We start from the raw sequence: 26,285 nt of genomic DNA on the forward strand, positions 1-26,285 counted from the left end.
AGAAGAGCTCCACACTTTCGTGGATGGGAGGAACAACGTCCATAAGGAGATTAAGGACATGGTTCACAAGATCCGGAAGGCGCTAGTATCGGCAGCGATTGAATTCGATGCAGCAGCGCTGAGGGCCGACGAAGCGGAGTGCGCATTAGCGCTGACTAAGGCTCCTGCTGTCCTAGCTCCGCCAGAACAGGGCCATATCGGCACAGTTCCGTTGTACTCCAAAAAGCAAGGGAAAGAGAAGCTGGCAGGAGTGGGGAGTACATCAGCCTCCATGACTCCCAAAAGGGCCAGAACCTCGCCTGGAGACGGGAGGCCAGGCGGACTCAAGCGGCAAATGCGGGAGGACGCAGTCGAAGGAACAGACGCTACTTCACAGGGAGAAGGGTGGAGTACCGTAGTAGGCCAGAAGGAGAAAAGAAATAGACAGTTGAAGCGAAAAGAGGCGAGAAAAATGGAGCAGTACAAGAAAGGAAAGCCTCCGTTGCGTCAGAAACCGTCTAAGGGACAAGCCGTACTCGTCAAGGCCAAAGACGCTACGACGTATGCAGCGCTCCTGAAGAAGGTTAGAGAGGATCCGGAGCTGAGGGACTTAGGCGAGAACGTAGTAAGGACCAGGCACACTCAAACCGGAGAGATGCTCTTCGAGCTAAAGAAGGACCCTACGGCTGATAGCTCGATTATGCAAGAGCGCATTGCAAAATCGCTGGGCACAGAGGCGGAAGTTAAATCCCTAACTCCAGAGATGTTAATAATGTGCAGGGATCTAGACGAGATCACGTCAGAAGAGAAGCTCAAGGATGCACTAAAGTCACAGTGTAATCTAGGTGAGGTGCAAATGACTATCCGAATAAGGAAAGCATACGGAGGCACACAATCAGCGATGATTCGTCTGCCAGTAACCGCTGCTAACAAAGCTCTGGAGGTAGGCAAACTGACTGTTGGATGGTCAAAATGCCCATTGAAAGCCGCCCCGCCAGTGAACAAACAAATGGAGAGATGCTTCAAATGTTTGGGCTATGGACACCGGGCAGGAGCTTGCAAAGGTCCGGACAGATCCAACAAGTGTTGGAAATGCGGAGAAGCAGGTCATTTTGCGAAAGACTGCACGCAAAGACCCAAGTGCATGCTTTGCACACCAGAGGACGGAAATGACCATCAGACGGGTGGCTACAAATGCCCTGTATATCAGAAGGCGATCGCAGGTCATCAGTAGTGGACATAATTCAGATTAATCTGAATCACTGCGATACCGCACAGCAACTGTTATAGCAGTCAGGAACGGAAACGATGTGTGACGTAGCGATAATTGCAGAGCCGTATCGAGTTCCTCCTGATAACGGAAACTGGGTGGCTGATAGAACGGGAATGGCTGCAATACAAGTTATGGGCAGATTTCCTATCCAAGAAGTGGTAGAGAGTTCATGTGAGGGATTCGTGATCGTCAAAATCAGCGGCGTTTACGTATGCAGTTGCTATGCGCCTCCAAGATGGACAGTGGATCAGTTTAGCCAGATGCTAGAGCGGTTAACCGACAACCTGATCGGACGAAGGCCGGTAATTTTGGGGGGTGATTTCAATGCCTGGGCTGTGGAGTGGGGCAGCAGAGTCACCAATACGAGAGGGTATATTCTCCTGGAAGCTCTGGCGAAGCTAGATGTACGACTGTGCAATGAAGGCTCCGTAAGCACATTTCGGAGAGACGGGAGGGAGTCTATTATCGATGTCACGTTCTGCAGTCCTTCGTTGATGGCGAACATGAACTGGAAAGTTAGCGAAGAGTACACCCATTGCGATCACCAGGCGATTCGCTATTGTATTGGGCAACGAAACCATGCGACAACACAGAGAAGAGTGACCGCTGAGCAGAAGTGGAAGACGAAAGCCTTCGACAAGGACCTCTTTATAGAGGCACTTCGACCGGACAACAGTTTCGAGAACGACGATGCGGCCGAACTGATAAGAAGGATGATAGCGGCTTGTGATGCCGCAATGCCGCGAAAACTGGAGCCTAGGAGCAATCGGCGTCCAGCCTACTGGTGGAACGAGAGGCTCAGTGCACTACGCGCTGCTTGTCTTAGATCCAGGAGGCGGGCACAGAGAGCGAGGACGGAACCAGAGAGAGAGGAGCGCAAGGCGGCGTTCCGGGAAGCTAGAACCGCATTGAAACGGGCAATCAAGATTAGCAAGTCAGATTGCTACAAAGAGCTATGCCGAGAAGCAGACGCCAATCCCTGGGGCGACGCGTACCGCGTTGTAATGGCGAAGATTAAAGGCCCGTCGACGCCAGCTGAAACGTGCCCATACATGCTGAAGGAAATCGTGGAGGGTCTCTTCCCGAAACACAATCCGACTACGTGGCCACCGATACCGTACGGAGAAGAAGAAGCGATTTCCGAGGGTCGGCAAGTGTCCAATGACGAGCTGGCAGAAGCTGCGAAGCGCCTGAAAATGAAGAAAGCACCCGGTCCAGATGGAATACCAAACGTGGCCCTGAAAGCTGCAATTTTGGCATATCCGGATATGTTCAGAACGGTACTCCAGAAGTGCCTAGACGAGGGTAACTTTCCAGAAATGTGGAAGACCCAGAAGCTGGTACTGCTGCCAAAACCAGGAAAGCCGCCGGGACATACGGCCTCGTACAGGCCTATTTGCCTGATAGACACAGTTGGGAAACTTCTGGAGAGGATCATCCTAAACAGACTGACGAAGTGTATGGAGGGTGAGCGTGGACTGTCAAACATGCAGTTTGGATTCCGCAAAGGAGTATCGACAGTGGATGCAATTCGCACTGTGCTCGAGAGTGCTGACAAAGCATCTAAACAGAAGCGAAGAGGAGATCGATACTGCGCAGTGGTTACGATAGACGTAAAGAACGCGTTCAACAGTGCCAGCTTTGAAGCCATTGCCGCTGCGCTGCATAGAATGCGGGTTCCTGAATATCTTTGCCGCATCCTGAAGAGCTACTTTGAGAGCAGAGTCCTGGTGTACGACACGAACGAAGGGAAAAAGTCGATGCGTGTTACAGCGGGTGTTCCTCAGGGCTCCATACTCGGCCCAACCCTCTGGAACGGAATGTATGATGGAGTCCTGACATTGCGGCTGCCCAGGAAAGTGAAAATCGTGGGTTTTGCGGACGACGTGTCATTAACAGTGATGGGCGAGACACTCGAAGAAGTGGAGGCGTCTGTGACAGAGGCAATAGCCACGATCGAGAGCTGGATGAATGGAGTTAAGCTACAAATAGCTCACCACAAAACGGAGGTGCTATTAGTCAGCAACTGCAAGGCTATCCAGCGGATGGAAATCGTCGTCGGAGGACATGCGATTGCTTCGAAGCGATCACTGAAGCACCTGGGAGTGATGATCGACGACCGGCTAAATTTCAACAGCCACGTTGACTACGCCTGTGAAAAGTCGGCGAAGGCAATGAACGCAATAGCGAGGATCATGCCAAACGTTGGCGGCCCACGAAGCAGGACGAGGCGTCTGCTAGTTAGTGTCTCGTCATCGATACTGCGGTATGGGGTTCCTGCCTGGGCAAAGCACTGCAAACCAAGCGGAACCGGGAAAAGCTGAAAAGTGTGTTCCGGCTGATGGCCATACGAGTTGCAAGTGCGTATAGAACGATATCGTCGGAGGCAGTATGCGTTATCGCCGGGATGGTACCCATTTGCATCACCCTGGCGGAAGACATCGAGTGCTACCAGTGCAGAGACACCGGAAACATGAGAAAGGTGGCGAAAATTCGCTCGATGGCGATGTGGCAGCAGAAGTGGGACAGTACTGAGAAAGGAAGGTGGACCCACCGGCTCATTCCAAATCTGTCGACGTGGATGAATAGAAAGCATGGCGAAGTAAACTTCTACATGACGCAGTTCCTGTCGGGCCACGGATGCTTTCGGAAGTATTTACATCGGTTCGGACACACCAATTCCCCGCTATGTCCAGAATGTGAGAATGTTGAAGAGACGCCGGAGCACGTGGTGTTCTATTGTCCGCGGTTTGCGGAAATTCGTAGAGAAATGCCTGTCTCAAGGGCGGATAATATCGCAGAGCAAATGTGTCACGAGGAAAACACGTGGAATTCGGTAAGCAGAGTCGTGACGCACATACTGTCGGAGCTGCAGCGTAGATGGAGGCTAGATCAGCGAATAAGTGCCAATTCTGGGGAGTATTCAGCGCAGTGAGCAGTGTTTGGCTTCGGGTCGTCGCGGCGTCGGTGAACCGGAAGTTTTCTGCCAACCGGAATCCTCGGACCGACCTCGGCACTCGAACAGCCAACTGGTGGACCACCCTCGACGCCGGGGGGAGTCAGGAGGATTCGAGTCAGGAAGTTCGGTGCATGACCGTCGAGGGATCGAGACTACGTTGCAGTGGAGCAGTGGATTAGCCAGCCAGTCGGCGAACTAGCTCAAGCTAGGGGCCGGAATTTTAGAAGAAGTGCATGAGCACAGCCCCCGCCGAAGTAGTCGCAGCATTCCGTGGTCCCGGGGGGATCGAGGCAAGGAGGATAAGCGACCCGGTTTATCCGGGAGGCACATTTTTAGCAGGTCGGGAGGAGCCCATCCCTGTTCGCCTTCGAGCATAGTGTGGATGCTCGAGGTGTCTGTCGCGCAGATTTTTGATGGCCTTTAACCCTTATAAAAAAAAAAAACACAAACAGATATCACCTCAATTCGTCGAGCTGAGTTGATTGGTATATAACACTATGGGTCTCCGAGCCTTCTATCAAAAGTTTGTTTTTGGAGTGATCATATAGCCTTTACGTATATTTAGTATACGATAAAGGCAAACAATTTTTGACCCTTCCTTCGGAAGTGTCTATAATTTCACTTTGTATGCGTTACGCAGATGTGTTACGTATTAATCTATCAAGAAATCTCGTGAATTATTAAATAAAATGTATGGTATTTGAAACAAATTCACTTTGATATTGAAAATATAATTATAACAAATGATATGATATGGAATCATGCCTATTTTTCTTATTTGTTTCAAAGAAACAAATGATTTTAATTGAGGAACATATAGAAGCATGTTCAAAACAATCTTCTTAGGAAAGCAAAAACGTAAAAATTGAAAGGGATTTCAAAAATTTATTCAGTGGAAGCTAGATAGCAAATATGAGCGTGTTTTGAGACACTAATAGACCAATTATATGCATGTATGTGTGCGTATGTGTGCAAATTCTGAAATTTACTACCATAAAAATCTAGCTCATTTTTAAGGTATTGAACAAGTTTAGTTTTACCAAATTAAGCATCCATAAGGCGAAATATATGTTATTATTGAACGCTATTGAGTTTCGCTCAGATCAATGACTGATTTAGTTAGTTCTGGATTAATTAATATCGAGGTCTCTGTGAATTACGAGTGCAATATATGCAACCAGCGTTACGATTGTTACTAACCATGTCACAATAGTTATTCAATCCGACGAGCTCCTTATAGATAGGCAGCATGAAGTACAGTACGTTATCATTCGTTGAGTTGTCACTCAATCCATGACATCCGCCTTTGGGTAGGCAATTATTTTGTCACTTTCACGGTAAATCGCCGTGGGAAGCTGAGTAGTTTTATCTCGTTTTAAATACTGGAGACTGGAAAAAAAATTCCTTATAACTAAGGAAGGGTCAAAATCTCACTGTAGGTGGATTAATCTGGGTTTTTTGAAAAGAATCGATTTTTTCTCTCAGAACATTTCAAGCTCTAATTTGAATAGGGGGAAAGGCGCCAGAGAGGATTCTATTCGTCGACTTCCCCTCTTTTAAATATAAGTGACAAGCAGCAGATTTCTTTGTGGTTTATCACCTCAGAACGATAGAAAACAATGCAAACTTGCATTCTGAGGTGATAAACTGCAAAGAAATCCTCTGCTTGTCAATTTTATTCAAATGAGGGGAAGTCGACGAAGAGAGTTCTCTCTTGCGACATTCGCCCTTTTACCAGACAGAGCTTGATTTTGGGATTTTTTTTAACATCGGACGATACGCAAACGTTTTCGTAGTCAAAACTATTACCCTAAGCATAATTTGAGCTAAATTGGACTTGAGGTGCTCAAAATTATTCAAAACTTTCTTTTTCTTACAAAGGGGAAACAATTTTTTTTTGTTTTTTGATGCCAAAGGACTCAAAATGCATGAAAATTTGAGAATGACTTCGAAAAAATTTCTTTTGGCGAAAACAATTTTTCATCGAATTTAAAAATCGAATGTTACGCAAACATTTCCTAAACCCTAAAATATGCCCCTATACGAAATTTGGGCTCTATCGGACATGATTTAGGGGTGCTCAAAATCTTGCTATAAAAATTTTGAATTCGTTCTGGTGGAACGAACAGCACTGTGGTTCATCAGTGCTATTCGTTCCACCAGAGCGAATAATTTGTGAATTGTGTGGGCTGGTCCCTGCTACAGCCAAACCTCTAAGAGTCGATGTACTATAACTCGATATCGACTCAGAGAAGCAAATTATGCCGTATTTAAACATATTTTCTGGGTTACTGTGATGGTCCCTTCAATGAACTTTCAAAAGATTTTCCATTCCACATCTCGATATTTCCATGAGCCAATGGTCCCTTGAATATCGACTCATGGAGGTTTGCCTGTAGTATCAGTTTATCCATCTTGTTATAGTGTGTTTGATATCCTTGTATTCTTGTTTTCAGGCAGGTTTCTAGCAGATAAAGCCAACCACGATGCAATGCTGCACAAAAAAATTGTTAGTAGAATGGTTTATAATTGTTAGCATTAACTCATATGTTTATAACTGTTTGTAGCCGAAGCGGGCATTTAAATGAGCTATTTTAGTGTGCAAGACTAGAGTTCTAATAACGAAATAAGTTTCAGTGAGTAAAACTAGGAATTGGCTAAAAAATACTGTGAAATTGTAACTAATTGCAAATCTTTTTAGAATAATTAAAAATATAAAATAAATTACTGAAACCGTTATATGCAGAAGTAAACTTGTTATTGCTGCTTTACAAGATTGCAACGGCCGACAACGACTTGATTTTAAATTTAGTTACCCACAGTCGCCAAGAGTTATTTCATTAAGATATGCTTCGACAGACCTGCATGGTACAATGAAATTTCTTGATAGCCACTTGATACACAGCAGCAGCTTAAGGGATTTCCAATTTACCGCCATCATCTACCTGTGGTCACAATGGTCTACAATCTAAAATAATTAAGTTTTTATTTGACTTTCTAAAGTATCTAAAAATTATTCGGGTCTGCGGCAAAACACCCTTTAGGTGGTGAAAATGGTTCTCTTGCATGAAAAATAAACGTGAACGCATGGTTGTTTGTAAATCTTAACGAAAATCTTAACCAAAGAACCAAGCATTGTAGATTTTCGGTGAAAATCGAAAGGTTCTCAATCTCGATAATGAATATTTGACATTAAATTGTGATGCTAATAATCGCTCAGAAATCAATACCAAACTTCCAACCAACATCATCAATACGAAGGTGGAGGCTTCTGCTACCTGTTGATGGTATTGGTTTGCGTGAGAGTGCTATCAGATTCGTCAAATCGACGTTTGAATCTTTGTTTACAAAAGCAGATAAGTCGTTTTGAAAACTTTGTATTGAAATGTAGTATAAACGAATAAACGATTTATTTTACGAGTCGGCCCACTCTCTGGTATGTATTTCTGTCAAAAGAATTCTCAACAAATAATTTATATTTGATAAGCTAGTTTTTTAGCTGCAAAAGACTGTTTCTGGTTGAATAGGTGCTCTAGGTAGCTTCCAAAATTGGTTGGGTTATAAACAAAAATATTGCTGTTTTTTAACTTCAAGTCTTTTTTTTTAGCCAGTAGTAATAACATTGAATACAAATAGTGACGAAACTTATCCAAATACTTGTACAACATCAGCTTTTCATCAGCGCATTCAAAGTTGCGGGTTAATTTATTTATTCGGTATCTGCACATTTTGCTTTTGTTTATAAGATTTTTAATTTACCCTATCCCAGGGGAGCGGGATTTGTTAAGCGAAGGTTCAGAGCATACAAATGAATACTCACTGGTGTACGTCTCGCCGGGCACGTACTTGTCCGGATTGCCGGAAATCCTGAGCCGGAAGCGCCCATCGGCCGGAGATTTACTCGCACTCGATCCCTCCGGTGTCCGGTCGCAGCGCAGGGCCACGGACGGCGGCAGCACCAGACCGAATAACACTAACAGTACAACATACCACCGATGGCAGACGTTGCTGTTGGCTTTGGCCGTCGTCGACGTCGGTGCCGTCGCCGTTGTCCTCGTTGTCACCTCACTTGTCGTCGCGTTTCTCGGATTCATTGATCTACATCCGGTTCCGCAATGTGATGCCAAGACGTGCAGGATGGATGGTGGTACGAGAGGAGTCTGCTCGGTACAATCGTTGTTTGTGGCTTTTTCGTGCCTGGATCTACAAAGATAAATCGAGAAGAATGGGCTGATAATGGAGTTTTGTTCGGCTTGTCGTATGGTATTTTGTAGCATGTCCCAGTAGGGGGTTAAAGTGACAAATTGATATTGCATGATTGATGGTGCCTTTTTTTTCTTTAGGCATTCGGAAAGGATTTTTATTCTGAGGCACATGTGCAGGTACTATTTATTGGGAAAACAACACTGGAAATGTTCGCTTTCCATGGTTTGGCAACATAAGCAGACATAAAAAATATATATGGGAGGCAAAATGTATGATTTTGTTAGAAAAAGTACTAAAAGAACGAAGATCCATATTTAATTTGAAAGTATTTTGTAATAATCAAACTTAATGTTAGATCAATTGACATTTTTATTGAATACTAGTTGACCCGGCAGACGTTGTCCTGCATAGTAGGCGAAAATGCGCGTTTGAACTGCTCATGCGAATTTCCCATACGAATCTTTATTTTATTCAACTTTACTCGTAATTTTCGCATTAGGAAATATCATATAAACCCGTCGGAAACTATAACGAATGTTTTTGCTGAAGAAATGAAAAAAATCCATCCAGCCGTTTTCGAGTTATGCGGATACGAACACAGACCATTTCATTTTTATATATAAGAAGAAGAAGATTTGCTCCCATACTTGAAATACTGGAGTTAGAGAAATGCAATGTGCAACAAAACCGTAAACCCACTCAAGTGCTACAAGATAATAAATAATACCACTGGTTCGTGGTAATTCAAAGTATGTACATGTATTTTTCTCAATGCGGATATTTGTCATTCATTTATTTATCATACAAGAGATGATTATGTTCAGAACGTTTGTGCTATGCGAAGAAATTTATTCTTTGAAATGGTCTTGCACCAGGCCTTTCTCTGGGTTAGAACACACATCGAAGACGATGATGACAACAAATCAGCAAAAGGAAGAGCTTACATTGCATGTATGTCATTCATATAGTTGTTCCAAAACAGCTTCCCACAGGGAACCCGACTGGTCAGAGTATATCACATCCGGTATTGCCGTTATCTCCTATCTATCTTCTGCATCTTCCAGACGAAGATATGGGAACGAGTCTTTGTGTTATAACACTCTACCGTGACTCAGAAACCCCAAGCTATTCAATTTTCAAAGAACATAGATGTGAAATGGTGCGATTGTGAATTTGCTTCTAAAACATCCCAAGCGCATTCCGGAACAGAATGTGATTTATTCTGCTCATAACAAGACCATGGCAGACCGGAAGGGATGTCTCAAAGACAGACAGGATCGTCTTACAAATGTGTGCCATCTTCTCAGTTCAACCAATCGAAGGGAAGCACACCATCTCGATGTGCATTTGGCAAGATATATCCGCCCCGGAAGATGCATCTCAAACGAATATCATCAGATTGTAGTCATTGCGAAGCTTCAAACGATGAAAGCTCTTTTCGAACTATTAATTTGGGTTGGCTCATGGTTGCTTGAATGAATTATTCATTCGATTTGATGTGTCGTACGCTGAAGATGCCGGAGAATGGAACAGTATAGATATTCGCACTGAAATAAAACAAATCAAAATCTTTGAACCCCGAACTATTTGTTTTTTGATTACTGTTCAAACTAATTCTACTAAATAAGTTGGTTAAAGATTTGTTAGTATTAGCTTTGTGTAACTTAGATTGGAGTATAAAAAGTGTGTTCGACTACAGTCTGATTCTAACGGAAAAGTTTTTGCTCATGCTGTCGTAGATTCAGATGAGCTTTAGCTGCACGCTGAAGTTTATTAATACACTTACTGCTTCCCGTAGAACAAGGAAACAATGTTTCACACATAATCCAATATTTGCAAACGCTACACACATTAGAAAAAACCTTTTCGTCATTTTCAAAAGGTTGCGCAACCGCCGTTAAGATCGTCTGAAATAATTATTCCACAAAAGATATTAAAAACAATTTAGGTGAACTGTTCCGTTTCCATTTCACTAAACATATACTCATCTCATCGCAAAACAAATAAATAAGGCACCAATCTCGTCGCTTCTTTTTGCTAAAACGCGTGCTTACTGGTGAAAAAAATCACAAAAATGAGAAACAAACCAAATTCCTTTTCATTGCTTTGTTTTTGATGGGATAGAAATACTAGCTATGGGATGAAGTGTCGAACCGTTCCCCTATATACTAAATCTATAATCTATCGATTTTTATATTGCTTGTCCAAGCATATTGTTCTGTAATAAATAACATAGTCTAATTGACCACAATTCGCTTTATTATTTCGGGACCGTTTTGCGATGTGGGCGTAACTTATTTTGTAAACAAACATTGGAAGCCGAATTCCTGCTCCATGATGCACTTCCCGAGAAAGCCACGGTATGTATTCGACAGTGTAGGCCAAGATGAATACACAGCTAGGTGTTTCAATCTACCAAGTTTATGGACGAGAAGAAGGCGGGGGTGAAAAATTCATTTTCGGTGCAAAACATAAACAAACCGGCTGGCTCTCCCATGCTAAAATCCAAGATGGCTGAATCGTGAATTTGGCATATTGGAACACCTAGTGGTGTATTCATCTTGGAGTAGGCTTTCCTCTGTCAGATAGGGGAACTAGTTTTAGAGAAAAACGCTTGCATTCTACGTAATCCAAGAAACAATTTTTGTTTACAAAATAAGTTACGCCCAAATCGCAAAGTGGTCCCGAATTTATAGTAGCAGCAAGTAAACTCTCCGCTCACATTCTCAGTGAGTTCTCCGCTCACGATCGTGCATGATCGACACTCGACGCCTAGGTGGGGGGGGCTCATCAGTGAGAAGAAATCGAAATATAATTTTAGTGTAAATCAAAACTATGTCGAATATGTTTTTTTCCTCGTTGCAGTATCCGAAAAATTATTGACCGCAGTAGTTAAGGGCGAGTGAGCAGATTGATGACCTGTAGTTTAAAGTGACCAAAAGTGTATTTATTACAATCCAATCGAAGTGAAGACAGCCCGAAACATTGTCATTCGAGTCGGATTATTACCGGTGGTTGCACATTGGATAGTAAAGTTGTGCGGTACAATACGAAAAATTCGCCTAAGCAATTTTTGGTTAATACCGAACAAAAATCTTACCCCAATTGAGGAACAGATCGGTGCCCTTGTGTGGTGGTAGTGACATTATGATTCTCATTGTTCTTCCGGCGGTCATTCCCACACATTGTTTTTTATATGGTGCGTGTCGTGTCGATCTGTTGGCTGACTGTGATGCGGAGGATCAGCAGTTACCAGTGGCTAGTCGGTTACTGGCATGATGGTGAATGCACAGACTCACGATAGTAGTCGATTGCAAGTTATTGGTGGCGTTGTTGCATGTCGTGCCTTCATGTATGGTTAATTCTCGGGAACATCACCTATCAGTATTTCCAGTTAATTGGCAGTATTCGGATCTCGAAAAAAACTTTTTTTGTAGCAGCTTTGTTGTTACAGCTCAAAACTGAAAATGTTCTCTTTTTAATTGCGCTTTTCCAAACTATAATCTATTTTTCAGCGGTCTTCCAGACACGCATTGTGATTTTCCAAAGCACAGTCCATTTTCCAGGGATCTTCTAGACACGCTTTGTGATTTTGTAAACCACAATCTATTTTCCAGAGTCGTCCAGAAGCGCTTTGTAATTTTTCAAACCACAATCCATTTTTCAGCGGCCTTTCAGATGCGCTTTGTGATTTTCCAATCCATTTTCCAGCGGTCTTCCAGACGCGCTTGGCAATTTTCCAAACCACAATCCATTTTTCAGCGGTCTTCCAAACGCGCCTTGTGGTTTTTCGAATCACAATCCATTTTCCAGCGGTCATCCAGGCGCGTTTTGTAATTTTCCAAACCACAATCTATTTTTAAGCGTTCGTCCACACGCGCTTTGTGGTTTTTAAAACTACAATCCATTTTCCAGCGGTCATCCAGGCGCGCTTTGTGGTTTTTCGAATCACAATCTTTTTGGTCTTTTTGGTCACTTTTTGGTCTTCCAGACGCGTTTTGTTATTTTCCAAAGCACAATTCATTTTCCAGCGGTCTTCCAAACGAGCTTTGTAATTTTCCAAACCACAATCCATTTTCAGCGGTCATCCAAATGTACTTTGTGAGTTTTTAAACCACAATCCATTTCTCAGCGGTCTTACAAACGCGCTTTGTGGTTTTTCAAACCACAATCCATCCATTTTTCAGTCGTCGTCCAGCCGAACTTTGTGATTTTCCGAATCACAATTTATTTCCCGACGGTCTTCCAGACGCGCTTTGTGCTTTTCCAAACCATTCCAATTTCCATCGGTCTTCCAGACGCGTTCTGTGATTTGCCAAACCACAATCCATTTTCCAGCGGTTTTCCAGACGCGGTCTTCTAAACAATAATCAGTCACTCCATTTTGCATGTCAGTCAAATGGAAATGATTCATATTAGTGTGTGACCCATGATTGTGGGGTCAGTGTTCAGAGTACAATACAAACCTTGCCATGTGTTTTTTTTTAAACCGTCCAAAAATTTATTCATCGCACACTAATAACTAACTAATAATAACTCACCTTTTGAAATCAGCGTTACGATCCAAAAAATAAGCCGATAATAAGGATCGCCAAAATGTAACCAGCAGCTCTCCGTGGGTGCCCATGCACGCAACAAAGATCTGACAAGAAGAGGCCATATCATGGCTTGCTGCTCATCGATTAACACACTGAGGTACTGATATATAATCACAAGCTGCTGGTAATTTACTCAAATCTCACAGTTCCGTTTGCATATTTCTTAACTAATTGGCAATTATCGAAGACTAGTTTTATGTAGGGTAAAGCGACCTATTATGGAGGGGTTAAGCGCCGCGTCAAAACAAAATTGATTTCGAAAATTCCTTAAAAATGAACTATTTATCGTTTTTTTTTAACATTGTAATACTTAGTCGAACAGGATTATCGTTAACTCTAGTTTCGTAAATATTACGTCAATTGTGCTAAAATTATGTTATTTTGATTTTATCATAATAAAAATACTACTGTAAGAATAGGACGCAGTTGATTATCGTTGCGATATTTTTTAAAGGTCAGTACTATTGTTGCGGTATTGCCTGCATTTCTTATGGAGAGGACTACCGTAATAATAAGCTCAAAGGAGGCAATTTTTAATGAAATTTTTTGATTATCATCATTTTGAACAGAATTTTGTCAAACAAAAGGTGTTCTAGTGGTTGATTCGAAGAGTTTTAGCGGATCCACAATTGTTTTTGATGCTATCATATCCATAAGATAGACTATTCGAACACTACCGCAACATTAGGACATACCACAATGATAGGTCGTTTTACCCTACCCGACTTTGCTCGGGGTTGAAAAGTTAATTGTGCTATTCAAAAAGCTAATTGCAGCACCAAACGCATATAAGCAAAAATATTGACAGAAGGTAGATCGACACATATATAGAATGTTCGGTGTGTACACCGTGATTGGTTTCTCAATAGGACTTGGTTTGGTTTGTCTTTGTGGTCTACTTGGTGTTAGGCCATTTGGCAATACTACAGTTGCAAAACGCAACTCACGGGCTGAATATTACATAGCCTTCCTCTTCATTCCGCTTTCCTTTCCTCATTATTTCTATCTTCTACCTTCCTTCTAACTTCCTTTTTTCCTTCTTTCTTCTTTGCTCTATTATGTTATTATTATTTATTCAGACTAAGGCCAAAGTTGCCTGTGCAGTGTATAAAAGTCTTCTCCATTCGGCTCGGTCCATGGCTACATGTCGCCAACCACGTTGTCTACGGAGGGTCCGCAAGTCATCTTCCACCTGATCGATCCACCTTGCCCGCTGCGCACCTCGCCTTCTTGTGCCCGTCGGATCGTTGTCGAGAACCATTTTCACCGGGTTACTGTCCGACATTCTGGCTACGTGCCCGGCCCACCGCAGTCGTCCGATTTTCGCGGTGTGAACGATGGATGGTTCTCCCAGCAGCTGATGCAACTCGGGGTTCATTCGCCTCCTCCACGTACCGTCCGCCATCTGCCTTGGTACGCAGCACTTTCCTTTCGAAAACTCCAAGTGCGCGTTGGTCCTCCACGAGCATCGTCCAGGTCTCGTGTCCGTAGAGGACTACCGGTCACTCCTTTGCTTTATAACTTCCCTTTTTCTTCTTGATTCTCCCCTTTTTTCTTTTTCCTGTTTATTTTCCTTTTCTTTTCTTCCTCTTTCCTGTTTTTTTTCCTTCTCCTGTTTCCTTTTTCTATCTGCCTTAATCATTCTCCCTTATTCCTTCTTTCTCCATGTTCTACCCATTATATTTACTATTTACTACTCGATTAGTGAATAACACTTCTCTCACTTTTCTCACTTTTGAGTTCGGTCAAGTGGTTCAGAAGCAACAACAAATTGTTTGTTTTTTAAACAGTGCCCTTTCCTGCACACCATCTCCCATGTCTTGATGCCTTTGTAACAAATTTGGTTGAAATCGTCCTAGGGGTTCAGAAGTAACACTGAATTTTCCATTTCTCCTCCCCCCCCCCTTTCAAAAATTACCATTCCATATAGTCGACTCCTCATAGTTTTTTTATCTTTATTTCTGTGAATTTTGGAATTACTTCAGTTCTTCACTTGTCGTGATATTGCCAGCGCAAAGGGAGCAACTGGCAAGGGTGGGCTCTGAAAGCAGCAACCCTCAGCCTCAGGTCCAACCTAAGAACCTTCCGCAAGCAGATTGTACAATACATAATATTTAACAATGGAAATTATAACTATACACTTTAAAAAACATTAAAAAGCTTGGTTCATAAAATTAAACTGGTGGACAAAAACGGACATCAATCACGGCCTTCCGCGGTGGGAGTCTCCGTCGATAAACTTTGTACGGATGTCCAAGAATCCAATTGTTGAGTCGCGCTGTTCTCCGGAGTTCAATCGCTGCAGCCAGATAGGAAACCCAACCTTAGCGCATAACATTGATCCATAAAACTGACCAAAACGTCAGTAAGACGATGCCAAATTCAGATCGCATTTAAAAATAAAACAAAAAACTTCGGAGCAAGCGTGGCTCACTCTGAGAGCGACCGCTTTCGTATTCCTGCTAAACAGGACTTGGTCGGTTGGTATCAAGATGAGGATACGATGTTAGCGAAGTTGGGGAGGAAACGCAGCCATGGGGACTGTGGGGAGCGTGGGGACTTACAGCCCTGGGAAGACCAGGGAGGCTCGCACACCTCCATGGGTGGGACTTATTTCCGGGTTGGGGTGCCCGGAAAGTCAAGCTGGATCTAGATCTGGTGGTACAGTCCTCCATCTTTGAGGAAGCAGATGAGGACAGATAGGCTGGCGGTATCGTCAGCTAGGGCATCTCTTATGTTTGTCGGTATTCCGTAGCTGGAGCGAGGAATATCAAACTTTGGACAACGGCAGATCGCATGTTCCACTGAGTTTTGTACTCCGCAGATGACACAAACGGTCCTAAAGGGCCTTCCGCCGAAATTATGTGAGATTTGGGTGCAGAGACAGGAGATTACTTTCTGGTTCTTGAGATTGGGCCTGCCGTTCGAGGATGCCGTGGATCCCTTGACCTTCCGCAATTGTGTGATTCTGGAAGCAGCCCATTGATTTTCCCAATCCTGGCTGACGATCTTTTTGATCCAGGCTTTAACGTCAGCCAAGTAAACCGATGTTGTGAAACGCTGGCCTTGGTGGCCTCCAGCCAGAGATGTCCGCAGTGACGTTGCCTGGCACCCCGCAGCGCCCGGGAATCCAGGCGAAGGTTATCGATTGTTGTTCACCAGCGAGGATGACCTGGATCCATGGATGTTACGGGTGGTCACTTTGTAGCGCAGCAATGGCACTAGCGGAAAAAAAAAAACTTCGGAGCAAGCGTGGCTCACTCTGAGAGCGATCGCTTTCGTATTCCTGTTAAACAGAATTTGGTCGGTTGGTATCAAGATGAGGATACGATGTTAGCGAAGTTGGAGAGGAAACGCAGCCATGGGGACTGTGGGGGAACGTGGGGACTTACAGCCCTGGGAAGATCAGGGAAGCTCGCACACCTCCATGGGTGGGACTTATCTCCGGGTTGGGGTGCCCGGAAAGTCAAGCTGGATACTTTCCTGGTGGTACAGTCCTCCATCTCTAAGGAAGCAGATGAGACCAGATAGGATGGCGGTATCGTCAACTAGGGCATCTCTTATGTTTGTCGGTATTCCGTAGCTGAAGCGAGGAATATCAAACTTTGGACAACGGCAGATCGCATGTTCCACTGAGTTTTGTACTCCGCAGATGACACAAACGGTCCTAAACGGCCTTCTGCCGAAATTATGTGAGATTTGGGTGCGGAGACAGGAGATTACTTGCTGGTTCTTGAGATTGAGCCTGCCGTTCGAGAGTGCCGTGGATCCCTTGACCTTCCGCAATTGCGTGGTTCTGGAAGCAGCCCATTGTTTTTCCTAGCTGACGATCTTTTTGATCCAGGCTTTAACGTCAGCCAAGGGAACCGATGTTGTGAAACGCTGGCCTTGGTGGCCGGCTCCAGCCAGAGATGTCCGCAGTGACGTTGCCTGGCACCCCGCAGCGCCCGGGAATCCAGGCGAAGGTTATCGTTGTTCACCAGCGAGGTTGACCTGGATCCATGGGTGTTACGGGTGGTCACTTTGTAGCGCAGCGATGGCACTAGCGGAATCAATCAGAACTAGCCACTTGCACACGATGGCGAAATGGGAGGACACCTGCTTTGGCGCAGGCAGCCTCAGCGGGCGTGGAAGGAAGAAGTCCGGAACATATGCGGAGGTATTGGTGAAAGACTGGGGAGAGCATGTTGACAAGTTCACAACGTGCTACACAAGTCAGTTCCAATCCATACAGAAGTCTGCTGTCAATCTGCTGTGTGTTCATCCTATGTGGTCTTGATAATGTTTTTATAAGGTTGATCCTTGATTTGCAGCCGACTTTGACAGCTTGAAAATGAGGGACTAGTCTATAGAAACTCCGAGAACCTTGACGAGTTTCCAGTTTGGAATCGGCTGCCCGTTAATCTTGAGACTAGGGCCGGAGAGACGGTGCCGTCCACACAAGTCCGCGGACGCGGAAGGACCGGCAGGTGAGGAAGTTATGCACAAAAGATAGGGTGTTACCAGTGAAACCCTAGTCCACCAGCTGCTTGAGTACTAGTGGGGTCCAAGTGCGGTTAAACGCCTTAGAGATATCCAGGGAAACTAGGTCGACGTGTTTCCCTTGGTCAAAGGCGCTCTGGAGTACGTCTCCTAATCCGGCAAAGTACGAACTTGCCCCATACCCCGGTCGAAAGGCGTGTTGGCGAAAACCAAGTCGTCCGTCAGACTCAAGCTTTTCACGCAGCCTACGGTTGACCAACCTCTCAACGACCTTTGATACACAGGAGTTCAGCGAGATATGCCGGTAATCAGCGGCTTTGCGGGAGGAGAAACTGTTTTTAGTACCGGAATAACGTGGCTGAAGCGCCACTCGTCGAGGAAAAGTTTGATTCGTCCAGGCTTGATTTACCAGATTAAGGAATATTATTTTGGCGGTTGGGGGAAGGTTTTTCAGCATCGGATACCCTATTCCATCCGAACCGCAAGACTTTCCTTTGCTACTGGCAAGAGCGAAGGAAAGCTCGGCGAGCAAAAGGGCTGGTTTGTTGGGAAACTAAGCAAGTCCGGCGGGACTCGAAAGTTCTGCAGCGTCAGAGCCCTGGTGGCTACGAGCCTTTAAAAATCGGCTGGGTAGCCGCTTACTGATGCGAGTGATGCGAAGTACTCCCCGAGTGGATTGGCCCGAATCGATGGAGTCAACGAAGTCTTCCCACTGCTTCTTTTTGGCGTCTTGGATGACCGTTCGGCACTCATAGTGTTTTTGTTTGTAGTTTTCCAATGTACTTACCTTTCTCGGGTGCCCAGGGGGAAGCCTCCTGAGCGCTCGGAGGGCTTTCCTTCTGATTTTAACAGCTCGACGCGTCTTGTCCGACCACCAATGAAGGGCTTTGCTTCCTGATCGAGAACTGGTCTGAGGGATGGATAGACCAGCGGCGTCGAGAACGACCTTGGAGAAGTCAAGAAGCGTGAGCGGAGTAGTGTGGTTCAACGCGTGTCGAATGCTGCTATTAAAGGACTCCCAGTCAGCGGCATCATAACGCCATCGCGGCCTCTTAGAAGTGGTAGGAGGAGAGGCTTTTGCAGTGACCTGAATTGGAAAATGTTTCCCATAGAGGTCGGAAGCAACCTCCCAATTTAACATGGAAAGGAGAAGACAGCTGATGGTCACGTCGCTGGCGGTGGCCGAATGGCCATTAAAAAAGGTGGGTGAGCCATCGTTTAGGGGAACTAGATCTGCCTCCTCGAAAGGGTGGTTGGCATTCATATCTCCCAAGAGAAGAAGGGGAGACGGAGTCTCACTGATGCTGTCACTCACCTTTTGTTTAATGGCGGGAAGCATTCCACAAGGGAGATAGACATTCACAATGCTAATAGGAATGCTGCCTCGGAGACGGACTCCAACGATTGGGAGGTCTTCACGAAACTGAAGGACGCCAAAGGAGATCTCCCGGAGGATCCCTATCGCCACGGAATGCCAGATATTTGTACCTACCTTGCAAATCCTTTGCATCCAAGGAAGCGATCCATATAGGCTGGTGAGATGCGGTTGACCTCCTGGAGGGCTATAATCCAGGGCAAACTATCGTTTGTTAACAGTTCCAGGTTGGGGAGGTTGTTCCAAAAGCCATTTATATTCCACTGAAGACAAAGTTTGACCTCTAGTGGAAGCGTAGGGTACGGAAAAGAGGCAGAAGTGTTTCATAGATCCGTACCCGACGCAGGTAGGGGCGATGATGACGTTGTATCAGTTGTGTTGCGCTGATCAGAAGGGAAGAAAGCGCTTAGGGAATCGGAGTGGATATCCTCAGAGGTATCTGGAAGGGTAGTATTGTAGACAGGGGTAGGTGGTCGAGCCTGGATGATCTCTAGACCCGTAGACAGGGTTGACGTAAGGAGCTGATTTGGATTTGGTGAAATGCTGGCAGTGGTAGGGCTTATCACTCGTGTTGGAGTGCCCGAGGAGCCTGGGACGCTGGATCTGTTGGGACTTATAACCCGGATTGTTGTCCCCGGGATGCCATATTTGATATGTATACAAAGTTTGGTTAAAATCGGTCCAGGGGGTTTAAAGTTACACTAAAATGTTCGTTTTCTTAAATCCAACAAAATCCAACAAAAATAGGTAGGTTGTTAGCTACCGTAACCGTAAGAAAATCATTTTTCTCCCATACATGTGGAATAGACTGGCCCAGCTTAGTATGGGGAGAAAAAAAGACATTCACAATGCTAATAGGAATGTTGTCGAATTCCACGGGGCACCCCCCAGAATTGTATCTTTGGGTGAGAAAATCAATCTCTGAAAATTTCAGCTCAATCGCTTGTTGCATAAGCTGGCGCATTTGAATTGAAGTTTGTATGGGGATTTCAGCCAAAATGTATAGGAAAATACACCTCCGTCACTCATTCGATCTGGAAATTGGTTCTGATTGCTAGATTGACCTCAGAATTGCAAAAATGGCAGTTGGTATGCTACAGAACAATTTCACAGAACATTGTAAGATGGTTAAATGAACTTTTATATAGTTTTCGGCTGATTTATTAGGAGCTAAATTGTGTATTTTTGGATTTATTGATCGAATCGTATTAGCCGAAACCTATATAAAAGTTCATTTATTCATCATACAATGTTCTGTGAAATTGTTCTGTAGCATACCAACTGCCGTTTTTGCAATTCTGAGGTCAATCGAGCAATCAGAACCAATTTCCAGATCGGATGAGTGACGGAGGCGTATTTTCCTATACATTTTGGCTGAAATCCCCATACAAACTTCAATTCAAATGCGCCAGCTTATGCAACAAGCGATGGAGCTGAAATTTTTAGAGATTGATTTTCTCACCCAAAAACACAATCCTGGGGGGTGCCCCGTGGAATTATACAACTTTTTGTTTCCTGGGCCAGTCTAATGTGGAAACATAAAATAACACCATTTATGTTTTTGTAATGTCATAGTATTTTGATCAGAACAATAAATTATTATTTATTATTTATTCAGACTAAGGCCGAAGTGGCCTGTGCGGTATATAAGAGTCTTCTCCATTCGGCTCGGTCCATGGCTACACGTCGCCAACCACGCAGTCTACGGAGGGTCCGCAAGTCATCTTCCACCTGATCGATCCACCTTGCCCGCTGCGCACCTCGCCTTCTTGTGCCCGTCGGATCGTTGTCGAGAACCATTTTCACCGGGTTACTGTCCGACATTCTGGCTACGTGCCCGGCCCATCGCAGTCGTCCGATTTTCGCGGTGTGAACGATGGATGGTTCTCCCAACAGCTGATGCAATTCGTGGTTCATTCGCCTCCTCCACGTACCGTCCGCCATCTGCCCACCATAGATGGTACGCAGCACTTTCCTTTCGAAAACTCCAAGTGCGCGTTGGTCCTCCACGAGCATCGTCCAGGTCTCGTGTCCGTAGAGGACTACCGGTCTAATTAGCGTTTTGTAGATTGTCAGTTTGGTACGTCGGCGAACTCTATTCGATCGAAGCGTCTTGCGGAGTCCAAAGTACGTACGATTTCCAGCCACTATGCGTCTCCGAATTTCTCTGCTGGTGTCATTTTCGGCAGTCACCAGTGAGCCCAAGTACACAAATTCTTCTACCACCTCGATTTCGTCACCACCGATGCAAACTCGCGGTGGGTGGCTCACATTGTCTTCTCTTGAACCTCTTCCTATCATGTACTTCGTCTTCGACGTGTTGATGACTAGTCCGATCCGCTTAGCTTCCCTCTTCAGTCTGATGTAGGCTTCCTCCATCTTCTCAAAGTTACGTGCCATAATATCTATGTCGTCGGCGAAACCAAATAGCTGGACGGACTTATTGAAAATTGTACCACTCGTGCTAATCCCTGCTCTTCGTATTACCCCTTCCAAAGCGATGTTGAATAGCAAACACGAAAGACCATCACCTTGCCGTAATCCTCTGCGGGTTTCGAAGGGACTCGAGAATGCCCCTGAAACTCGAACTACGCACATCACCCGATCCATCGTCGCTTTGATCAACCGTGTCAGTTTATCCGGAAAACCGTGTTCGTGCATTAGCTGCCATAGCTGGTCCCGATCAATTGTATCATATGCGGCTTTGAAGTCGATGAATAGATGATGTGTGGGCACGTTGTATTCGCGGCATTTCTGCAGTACTTGGCGAATGGCGAACACCTGGTCCGTGGTGGAGCGTTCGCCCATAAAACCCGCCTGGTACTGCCCCACGAACTCCCTTGCAGTTGGTGCTAGTCGACGGCATAAAATTTGGGAGAGTACCTTGTAGGCGGCGTTCAGCAATGTGATTGCGCGGTAGTTGCTACAATCCAGCTTATCGCCCTTTTTGTAGATGGGACACACGACACCTTCCATCCACTCCTGCGGCAAAACTTCCTCCTCCCAAATCTTGGTAATGACCCAGTGCAGCGCTCTAGCCAGTGCCTCACCACCGTGTTTAAATAGCTCTCCTTGTAGTTGGTCAACCCCAGGGGCTTTGTTGTTCTTCAGCCGGCCAATCTCCTCCTGGATTTCCTGGAGATCCGGAGCCGGTAGAATTATGTCCTGCGCGCGTTCTCCCAGGTCCATCACCATACCGCCATCTTCGTCTGCCACATCGCCATTCAGGTGTTCTTCGTAGTGCTGCCGCCACCTTTGGATCACCTCACGCTCGTTCGTAAGAAGGTTCCCGTTTATGTCCTTACACATATCAGGCTGTGGCACGTGGCCCTTACGTGAACGGTTTAACTTCTCATAGAACTTTCGTGTGTTATTAGCGCGGTACAGTTGCTCCGTTTCTTCACGGTCTCGATCTTCCTGCTGGCGCTTTTTCCTCCGGAAAATCGAGTTTTGTCTGTTTCGCGCCTGTTTATATCGTGCCTCGTTCGCCCTCGTGCGGTGTTGCAGCAATCTCGCCCATGCTGCATTCTTCTCTTCCACTAACTGCTCACATTCGCCGTCATACCAGTCGTTTCTCTGATCCGGGGCACCGTGCCAAGTGCAGCGGTTGCGGTGCTACCAATGGCGGATCGAATATCTCTCCAGCCATCTTCAAGAGACGCTGCGCCTAGCTGCTCTTCCGTTGGAAGTGCCACTTCCAGCTGCTGCGCGTATTCTTGGGCTAGTCTACCATCTTGTAGCCGCCCAATGTTAAGCCGCGGCGTCCGACTTCGACGCGTGTTGTACACCGTCGAGAGTTTTGAGCGCAGACATACTGCAACGAGGTAGTGATCGGATTCAATATTCGCACTGCGGTAAATGCGGACGTTCGTGTCGGAGAAGAATTTACCGTCCATTAGATTTGGTTTTCCGTTTCTTGGTTAGGTGATCTCCATGTGGCCTTGTGGATATTTTTGCGGGGAAAGAAGGTACTTCGGACTACCATTCCGCGGGAGGAAGCGAAGTTTATGCATCGTTGGCCGTTGTCACTCGATACGGTGTGCAGACTATCCGGTCCGATGACCGGTCTATACATTTCCTCCCTTCCTACCTGTGCGTTCATGTCACCGATGACGTTTTTAACGTCCCGCAGTGGGCATCCATCGTATGTCTGCTCCAGCTGTGCGTAGAACGCTTCTTTCTCGTCGTCGGGTCTCCCTTCGTGTGGGCAGTGCACGTTGATGATGCTATAGTTGAAGAAACGGCCTTTAATCCTCAGCTTGCACATCCTTGCGTTGATTGGCTGCCACCCAATCACGCGTTGGCGCATCTTACCAAGCACTATGAAGCCGGTTCCCAGCTCGTTGGTGGTGCCACAGCTTTGGTAGAAGGTAGCCGCTCGATGCCCGCTTTTCCACACTTTCTGTCCTGTCCAGCAAATCTCCTGCAGCGCCACGACGTCGAAGTTGCGGGGATGTAATTCATCGTAGATCATCCTGTCGCAACCTGCGAAACCTAGCGACTTGCAATTCCATGTTCCAAGCTTCCAATCGTGATCCTGTATTCGTCGCCTAGGTCTTTGCCGATTATATCGAGTCGCATTATCTCTTATATTGTTCGTAATGATTGGTTTTCTAGGCGGCTTATTGGGCCTGCGCAAACCTCCTGTCTCGTCGGAGGGCCGTCGTGTCAGGGCTGTTTAGCGTCCCACCTAACACCAGGACTTGGGCTTGTGCGCTTTGAGCGGCACACGGTCGCTTTGGTGGGGCCTACTTGCGGATACATGCAGCTTTTTATAGAGGTTTAACAGGGCCCACTGTCAAACCCCACCACATCCTAGGCAAGCCCCACAACTCGCAGATGGCCTGGGGAGGGATCGTCAAGCCCTTGGACATAGTCCCTGCTGCCCGTAAACTGATCTCTACATAATAAGAAGATTTTGAAATTGTAAGAATGGAAGGTGCTTTGTTTAAGATACAAAGAAGGAAATAGGCAAGTCTGGGATTCGCAGACGACCTCCGTCAAATTAAAGCCCCGGTTCCGTCATTGAAAAAAAATGTGTTCAGCTATTAAAATGTTGTTTGAGCGGAAATAATACAGCATTTTCAAATAAATAATTAAACATTAAACTCACACGATCACATAACCCTTATGTCGAAGGCCACTAAACCCATATTATCTCCTATAAATAGGTGAGATCCTGCGAACTAGATGCACGTTCCTAACGCGAAGTCGGTACATCTCAATCACGTTTCTCCTGCATTTGAACCAAACTAGCCCCCGAGAGCTTCTGTGCCACATCCTTTGGAGAAGGAAACTAATTTACTATCAAAGCCGCGCTGCATACCGAATGCCTTAATTATTTTGCTCGAAATTATGGATGCCAATCCCGTGTTAGCCGAGTTGCGTACGCCTCCGAAGACGCTATTTTCGCGATGCACATCTGGTGCGAGAAGCATACTGTTCTAGCGCCATCATCGCCGAGCTCATGAGGGGGAATCATCTCCATTTCCATTCAATTTCATGCATGAACTGCTCACGGAAGCTCATAAAATAGCAATCAATTTCGCACATTGTCGTCTGCGTTCTTGCCGCCGGGGTATGTCGGCATCATCAACGCACTGTGGTTTAGAGAGCAAATTTAAGCGATGTATAATTTCATATTTGACCAATCCTGCACTTAAAAAAGTAATATAGCCGCTTCAATGCAAATTCGTATTGATAAGCTCAACACAAAACCAGCTGCACATGTCTATGAATTCATCTTCGTGATTAACCTGATTAACAAAATATGACGAGCTCGGTGGTCTAGTGGCTACCGCTTCTGCCTTATAAGCAGGAGGTCGTGGGTTCAATTCCAGGCTCGTCCCATTCCTACTTTGTATTTCTATCTTAGTTCTTTCTGTGTTTCACGTTCTACCAGAACGATTCCTACTGTTAAACCTTCAACACTAACAATCCAAAAACCTCCCGTGGCACATATGAGAGGTCGTAGAGTTCTCTGCATCTTTCTTAAGTAGGTGTCCAACTAACCATCCTTCCCCTTCCTCAGCATTCGCAAGGACGTGGCCAGGACAGATCTCGACTGTTGCATTGTGCATTGCTTCCATCTAAGAGATAGCGATTAGTCCCAAATCAATATCTGTGGTAACGGATGAAAGTGATTCTACTCTCATACAATAGTCTTGGCTTGTACCACCTACGAATTTATGCGAAATGCTCAATGCTAATGCTAATTAACCTGATTAACAAAATCAATAAACTTCTTCGAAAAATCTGATTGGTATGAGGACCCTGTTTATTTCTGCCTCATCACGCGAAGGGTTGTATTTCCATTTTCTTATAATAAGTACATATGATCGTCTCTCGTCTGATCGTATCGATATGATCGTCTAAGCTTTTTTGAAAACTTTGAATTCACTAATAGATTCTTAATTTGTACCAATGAATCTTTTTTTTGTATGATTTTCTAATGTAAACAGCTATGATTGCTTGTCATTGTTCAAAAATCAAAAATCAAAAATTTGTAGCAGAGAAGAAAGATTATAGATCAATGAAAAAATGTACAGTGATGCCAATCAATTCACATCCTGGACCATAGTGCAACGTTCCACAAGAGTGATGATGGTTTATGAGATTTTAGGTTTCGTTTTGGTTCATCAGCCGAAGAAGGATGTTGTTTGCTGTTTGGATAACCAAGCTAGGTAGCTCTACTGTGAGCAATAGTAAATGCATCATCACTACGTTGGCAATGACAGCCTTTCGATGAGATGGTGTATAAACCAAGCTCGTTTCAGTATCAACAGCATCGTGTACATGCTAGGCAACAGAGTGGTGATTCATGATAATGCCTCCAACCAAAAGTGGCAAGCATCTGGCGATGACTTGTTGTGATTTTAGGATCAAAGCCTAAAAGAAACTTCGTTTAGGTGTGTTTCAGGGATTGATTATTCGAACTCAAGTTACAGTCTGAAGAACTCAACACAATCCAATTTTATTTGCTATGATCTTCCTAGCTAGGACCTTACCCCAAAGGATATTCTTTCCAACCAACCTTGTACTTGCTGCCAGGATCCCTTTAAGAAATTCCGTGTACATTTGATGAAACATCTAACATTTCGGCGAGGCAAAACACCCTATGGGAACTTATCTACAATGTACTACGCGTCTCCACGCACTGTTCATAACAGAATTCTAGGGTGGCATTGCGCACCTCGACTCGAAACGAGCAAACCATGCAAACTGTCATACGAAAGAGCTGTCGAAAGGAGATGTGCAATGAGGCCCCTGATTCGCCAACGTGTGGTGCGTTGCTGCAAGCTAGAAGGTGTTTTGCCTCATGAGTTTTCCGGCAACGAAATATCACCACTTTTCTGAGATTAGAATATTATTAATATGATTGAGTTTTCCTACAATTTTTAGATGGCATCAGTT

General features: G+C 45.0%; 1 protein-coding gene across 6 annotated transcripts in view; it reads right to left on the reverse strand.

The window, feature by feature from the left end:
- LOC134227109 (spondin-1-like) overlaps nucleotides 1-26,285 on the reverse strand; it is a 153,437-nt gene that overhangs the window by 44,265 nt on the left and 82,887 nt on the right. For all 6 annotated transcript variants that reach the window (XM_062708379.1, XM_062708377.1, XM_062708383.1 and 3 more), the window contains one exon: nucleotides 8,032-8,414. In XM_062708379.1, coding sequence (XP_062564363.1) covers nucleotides 8,032-8,305 — 274 coding nt within the window. In that variant the 5' untranslated portion in view covers nucleotides 8,306-8,414. The remainder of the gene's footprint in view (nucleotides 1-8,031; nucleotides 8,415-26,285) is intronic.

The sequence above is a fragment of the Armigeres subalbatus genome, chromosome 3 (genome assembly GCF_024139115.2).
Source record: "Armigeres subalbatus isolate Guangzhou_Male chromosome 3, GZ_Asu_2, whole genome shotgun sequence".
Lineage (NCBI taxonomy): Eukaryota > Metazoa > Arthropoda > Insecta > Diptera > Culicidae > Armigeres > Armigeres subalbatus.